The 7,043-nt window shown below is 37.1% G+C and overlaps 1 protein-coding gene across 2 annotated transcripts in view; it reads left to right on the forward strand.

Annotated features, from left to right (window-relative positions):
* Positions 1-6,848, forward strand: part of LOC117830876 (lysine-specific demethylase 2B) — a 29,913-nt gene extending 23,065 nt beyond the window's left edge. For both annotated transcript variants that reach the window (XM_034709196.1, XM_034709198.1), the window contains exons 19-21: positions 2,542-2,703; positions 3,558-3,776; positions 4,573-6,848. In XM_034709196.1, coding sequence (XP_034565087.1) covers positions 2,542-2,703; positions 3,558-3,776; positions 4,573-4,754 — 563 coding nt within the window. In that variant the 3' untranslated portion in view covers positions 4,755-6,848. The remainder of the gene's footprint in view (positions 1-2,541; positions 2,704-3,557; positions 3,777-4,572) is intronic.
* The last annotated feature ends 195 nt before the right edge of the window (positions 6,849-7,043 follow it).

The raw sequence follows: 7,043 nt of genomic DNA on the forward strand, positions 1-7,043 counted from the left end.
CGTGATACAATATGACACGATACGATACGACGTGATACAATATGACACGATACGATACGACGTGATACGATACAACGTGATACAATATGACACGATACGATACGACGTGATATGATACGTGATACAATATGACACGATACGATACGACGTGATACGATACAACGTGATACAATATGACACGATACGATACGACGTGATACGATACAACGTGATACAATATGACACAATACGATACGACGTGATATGATACAACGTGATACAATATGACACGATACGATACGACATGATACGATACAACGTGATACAATACAACGTGATACGATACGACGTGATACAATATGACACGATACGATACGACGTGATACGATACGACGTGATACGATACGACGTGATATGATACGACGTGATACAATATGACACGATACGATACAACATGATACGATACAACGCGATACAATATGACACGATACCATACGACTTGTTACGATACATGATACGATACGTGATACGATACGACATGATAAGATACAACGTGATACGATACGACATGATAAGATACAATAAGACACGATACGATATGGCATGATACAATATGACATGATACGATATGACATGATACAATAAGACACGATACGATATGACATGATACGATATGACAGTGCGATACAACACGATACAATACGCTAAGATACTACACGATACTACACAATACGACATGGTACGATACGACACAATACGATACAATAGGATAGGATAGTATGTGATACCATATGATAAGATAAGATTCAACACGATACGACTCAACTCTACACGACATGACCCGACAAGGTAGGATATGATACAATATTATACGACACGATATGACAATAAGATATTACACAATGCAATACGACACCACATGATACGATACGATACGGTACGAAACCATATGATAAGATACTACACATAATATGATATGGTACGATTCAACACGATCTGACAAGATACGATACGACACGATATGATTCAATGCAATAGGATAGGATAGTGTATGATACGATATGATAAGATAAGTTACAACTCGACACAATACAAAATTATGAGATACGCCACGATATGACACGATAAGATACGATTCAGTACAATACCATATGATAAGATACTACACGATACGACATGGTACGATACGACATGATACGATATAATATGATCTGATACGATATGTTTAGAAAAATATGATACTATATGATGTGATATGGTGCCGTTCGACTTGATACAGTATGACATGAATTGATGCAATTTGATTTGATCTGATACTTTACGTTAGCTGTGATATGATATGATATGGCTGGTACAACACTACTTTTTATTGTACCCCTAGGTGAACTTACAATGGACCAATTAGCTGCGTACATTTAGCAGTCTCTACAGTTGTATAAATAAATCAATACAGTCCAAACAAATCACATGTTAACAGAGAAGCATGTTCCATTGAAAGCCACAAACGTGCACCAAACACTACCCATAATGCACATGTTACACATAGAACAAAACGAGTAGGGTTTACAGCTGTCTGTGCTGTACACTAGTGGTAGTTTCCTGACAACTTGTACTTTCGGCACCTTTATTCTAACAGAAACATGTTCTATTTTTACTCCCTACAAATGAAACAGCTCCTTTACTTTAGCTTTAATTTTTTGAAGTTATTTCTGCCTACTTTCCCACCATTAAGTTCACAGTTTACACACATGAGTTAAGCTAACGCTCTTTTTTCTGTTTCTTGTTTTTTATTTTCTTGTAGGTTGAATTATTTAAATCAGATAGATATAAAATATGATGCAATGTTCAGTTAGCTTTGGGCACACTTGAATTTCAGAGCCTTGGCTTTTTAAATGTTACTGCAGTGAAGAAGTTGAATCAGTATTTCTTCTTTATGTAGTCTTTTTATACAAGTATCTGTAGGTCTACCTGAGAAAATAATGTGTGTAATAAGCGATTATTTAACCAAAGCAAGCACATATTTAACCTTATATTGTCAAATAAAGTGTGATTTAAGTCATCTAAATGAAATGAAATGACTCTTACAGATTTCTTTGATCAAAATATTTACTCCGACAAAGACTGCATACCTGCGTGAACCTCAGGCCGCTACACGTCTGCTTCAGGTGTTGATAAAAGTGTGTGTATGTAGCGTGTGCGTTTTTTTCTCCCCATATGTTCCCGTATGGATCATCCATCTGGATAATTGTGTCCCCAGAGGTTTGTGAATTTAGATGGTTTACTTTGGAAGTTTTCTTTGTTCCTTTTTAAGGTCTCTGCTGGATCATTCAGCTAATTAGTTTCTGCATCAGTTTATTTTGTAACCTCAGATTAACTCAAACTCTGGAGACGGAAAACTGAAAAATAGGACACATTCCTTCAAGAGACTAAAAATCAAATCTGCAGTGGATTTAGCTGCTGTGTTCCAGCTCATAGCTGCACACAGGACAGATTCTTTAAAATTTACTGAAGCAGCTTCATTCAAACTCATGAGCTCTGCTACGTCTCTGTTTTTCCCTGCAGGTCTACGGGTGCTGCTGCTGTCAGGATGCTCCTGGGTGGCTGTGTCTGCTCTTTGCACGTCCAACTGTCCTCTCCTGAGAACTCTGGATGTTCAGTGGGTGGAGGGACTTAAAGACGCTCAGATGAGAGATCTGCTGTCGCCTCCTACTGACAACAGGCCAGGTACTGAACTGCCATTCACAGACAGTTCCTGAACAGTCACAGATTTTAGTGGCTCAATGAATTAGCATGAATTAGAAGCCCCTCATGTCTTTTGTTGTGAAATTTAAAGACAGATAATACTTTCAAAGTTGAGTCAAAAAATCTGATGATATTGTTCATTTTTAATTGTTAACAAATCCCATAAAAAAGGGTCAACAAATCTTCCTCCACAGCCTTTTTTTTGGTCCATTGGTTCCTGCTGGATACCTACCGTAAATACTGTAAAAGATGAGTCTCAAAATATGCTCACTTTTAAAGACATAGTAACAATATTTCCTGTACTGTTGTATTTTGAGTAATTGTGACATAAACAGGCATGAATAGTGCATTTGTTTGAGACTATTTTCAGCCAAGGATTAATAAGCAATTTGGTCTCTAGTGGTTATTTTCAGCGGCAAGGGGGTGAACGTGGGATTAACTCAAAATAAACTACAGACCCATTTTCATCCTAGTGGATAAAGGAGCATCAATACAGCAGTGTGGCTCATTAAAGACTTTTTAATGGTTTTTGAACAACAGTGGAGCTCTGTGGTGCCGAGGAATAAGCTGTGTGAGGCTCTGAGACAGATTAAACTTGTTAGAAGGATCCTTTGTATTAATCTTCATTTAATTTATGGGATTAATTGAACATAAGAAAAAATACACAATATCACAAGACCGATTCATAAGCATCATATACAGAGAATAAAACGAGAAAAATAACCATGAAAGTGTTACAAACACTTGAGTAAAAGTCTTGTTCATGTGCTAAGACATGTTAGATATACACATTTCCTTTCCATCCCTCTGATGGTCCTGGTTTTGACCCTCTGTAGGTCAGTTGGACAACAGGAGTAAGCTGCGTAACGTGGAGGACCTGCGTCTGGCAGGTTTGGACATCACAGACTCGTCTCTGCGTCTCATCATTCGCTACATGCCGCTGTTGTCCAAACTGGACCTCAGCTACTGCAACCATGTCACCGACCAATCCGTCAACATCCTGACCGCTGCGGGGACGACCACTCGAGACTCGCTCACGGACATCAACCTGTCAGGTATGAAGAAGCCTGTTTGTCATTTGGAAGTCTGTCTGCATTCGACCTGCTCCCTCTTGTGGCTGAATATGGAACTTTCTAGATATTCTAAACAATCCCTGAGGGACATATCTTAATGTCTAAGTTTGCACACTAATTAAAGGACCACACAAGTGCATTTGAATGTTTTAAGTACATGTATACTACTACTTTCTAAGCAGATTTCTTTCAGACCGTGACTCTGAGCTCATCTTTTTGAGGGTCATGTTGTCAAATGGAATAAAACACAGGAAATGGAACTCCTCCTGTAACTACATCATCCACATTATACATGGAGAACCTTTTTATTTTCCACAACTAACGCAATCTATTACAGCAATCCTACAATCAATCACTCCCACCTGAGTGGTTTCATGATCATTTTTATAGAACATGTTTTAGAGAAGCTTTTGGTGTTGTTTCTTGTTGTGCTATCGGAGGCGTGAAATTAAATAAAGATTGTAAAATCATTTTTTATCAGATTCTGTGCCATTTGTTGCAGAGTACACAAATGCTTAAAATAATCAGATCTTACACTCCTCATCCCTTTGGAAAAGCATTACAATCTAAAAGCAGTGATTTAAAAGGCCATTATGGAAACAGCTAAAAGGCAAATGCATTTTCTGCAGGGTGCAACTTTCTCCTCATTTATCCTGCAGCACCTCCCACCGTAATGAGAGTCTAGATTATCCTAAGAGGTAAATAGATTCCTTCGTGTGGTTTCTCTGGTCTGCACAGGTGACCTGTCATGCTTCATTTGCTCCTTCTCTGCCCCCAGTCTGTAACAGGGTCACGGACCAGTCGCTGACCTATTTCAAGCGCTGCGGGAGCATTTGTCACATCGACCTGCGATACTGCAAGCAGGTGACCAAGGAAGGCTGTGACCAGTTCATCGCCGAAATGTCCGTCAGCGTGCAGTTTGAGCTGATCGAGGAGAAACTGCTGCAGAAGATCAGTTAGGCCAAGGAACTCAACCACTCATGGTAAATCTACTGTCCACACGGAGGCAGCAGACGACTGCGCGCTGTTTCATAGACATCTGCAGACTACTAAACAGACACGCTGTCTGTGTCTGTAAAGGGAAGCTGTGCTGCTCAGCCAGAATGTAAAAACAGAAATCTCGTCCTGTGAAGGCAAAAATGCAAAAATTATTTTGTTGTTGTTTGCACTTGTTTCTAAGTTATTTATTTCTTTATATTGATTGTATTGTATCATGTTTATCTTTTGGTGTTAATAGATTATTTTTTGTTCCAATGCAAAGTTTATTGCATTATAGAGTAATATTTTTGTATCAGAAAGTGTTTCATACATTTAAGTGCAGTATTGATTGCACCATTTACCATTGAAATTGATAATCAATCGGCATTACTGTTAAGCTCTTTATTGTCGAGAGGCAAAAGTCTATTGATTTGTTGCCAAACTGTAGGATGTAGCTTGTGTTTGTGTGAGTGTTTTTATATTTGTATTATGTTTCTGATTTTTTTTTATTTCCAAATAACGACTCCATGTCCTTTTGGGTGAGATATGTCCAAGAAAAGTGATTTGCACTGATACAGAAAATGGGAATACATGAATGTATTCACACTACACTACACATTATACAGTGTATAAAGCTTATTTTTTCAACACTAAGATGTTCAGCTTATTCTACTAACAGCTTCTAGTTAACCAGGCTTTATTAAAACAAACCTGCCAGCCTCCATCAGTCTTTAGCAGTATTGGTGCTTTGTGACAGGAAGCGATTTAGCTCTGCATGCAGCAAAGAAACAAGTTCACTACACAATCAATAGGTTTATAACCGTCAGACAATACGCCATCTGTTTACTCCTGTTGTAGCTGAACTCCATATGAAAAATAGAGATTTAGGCTTTAATCAGGCAAGAAATAATAACATCAAGGAATCAGAGAAACTTACAGGATTCTTAAAGAACAAGGAGTGTCTCTCTACTCATTCTCATTTCAGACCTTGTTAACGCATGGTCTGTACTGTGCAAAAATCTCATGATCCAAAAATGTTGAGTATTTCACTGTGATGTATTCTGTTTTATTTTGAAAACATATCCAGCCGGTATCAGTACATTAGTCACAATCTGTCAATCTTGACCAAAAACTTCAAAGTCAAGATCCAAACTGTACATTATCTACAGTGTCTCTTTACTTTATACAATATAAGAAAGGGTCTTGCATCCTTCATACTGTGCTGTAGGAAGAAGAAAAAGCACCTTCCCTGAGAGAATATAGGATTGAAACGAATAGTTTTGCTCTGTTGTTCTTGTTTCAGTGGTTCTACTGTAAGACATTTATTAACACTGGTTGTGTCACAACGTATTTAAAGCTCCTGTTAGGGTTTTTTAACTACTTATAAAACAGACTTTAGTTACCAGTGATACCTTTTTGTGGGCTGCACTAGCAAACAGGGCCATTAGCAAAAACATTGATGTCTATATTATCATTTTTTATAAGTGGCTGTAAACAGTGAAGGGGGTAGGTGTCCAAAAAATATTCTACAATAAAAGTTGATAGTTATAAATTGGACTGTTGAGGAAAGTGAGATGAGATTTGTGTACTGGACAAGATCAGCAAATAAATGAAAGGTATCACTTTGACCACAAGGGGCGCCAAAGTCAACATAAACAAAAAATGACTTACAGGAGCTTTAAATAGTGTTTTTTTTGTTTTTTTTTAGTTAAAACGTAAATGAATAAGGTACATTGCAACCTTTTGCATTCATAAGTATTTTTCTTACCATTTTTTTATCATGTTTTAGTTTTTAAAGTTATTAAAAATACTAAGTTTGCTATTGGAACCTGGAACTCAAGAGTTTTTTTAATACTTTTTTGTTAGAAATAAGATATTTGTGTAACTTCTAAGTGGCACTTGATACAGTGGATGCATTTACATTTAGTTTTTCCCATTTTTTTTTATTAAACCATGTCTTCATTGTATCCTTTAATACATTACTGCAAGTGTTCAGTCTGTACATAATGTACATGTAAAGCCTCTAGGAAAAGTTAAGTCAACCTTTTGGTACATTAAATTCATTTGAAATACTGATCTGTGTGTGCATACGGTCCTTTAGATTTTTGTAAACAGTTCTATGATTATAGTAATATATTGCTGTTGTTACATCTGAGTGGATGTTTGAGTAAGTTGTATGAGGAGATCCAGCTGAATGTATAAATGAAGACCAGGGTTTTACTTTCTGGTTTGTAATACTGCATTTTATTGAATCTAATAAATCATTTTCTC

The sequence above is a fragment of the Notolabrus celidotus genome, chromosome 19 (assembly GCF_009762535.1).
Source record: "Notolabrus celidotus isolate fNotCel1 chromosome 19, fNotCel1.pri, whole genome shotgun sequence".
Classification (NCBI taxonomy): Eukaryota; Metazoa; Chordata; class Actinopteri; order Labriformes; family Labridae; genus Notolabrus; species Notolabrus celidotus.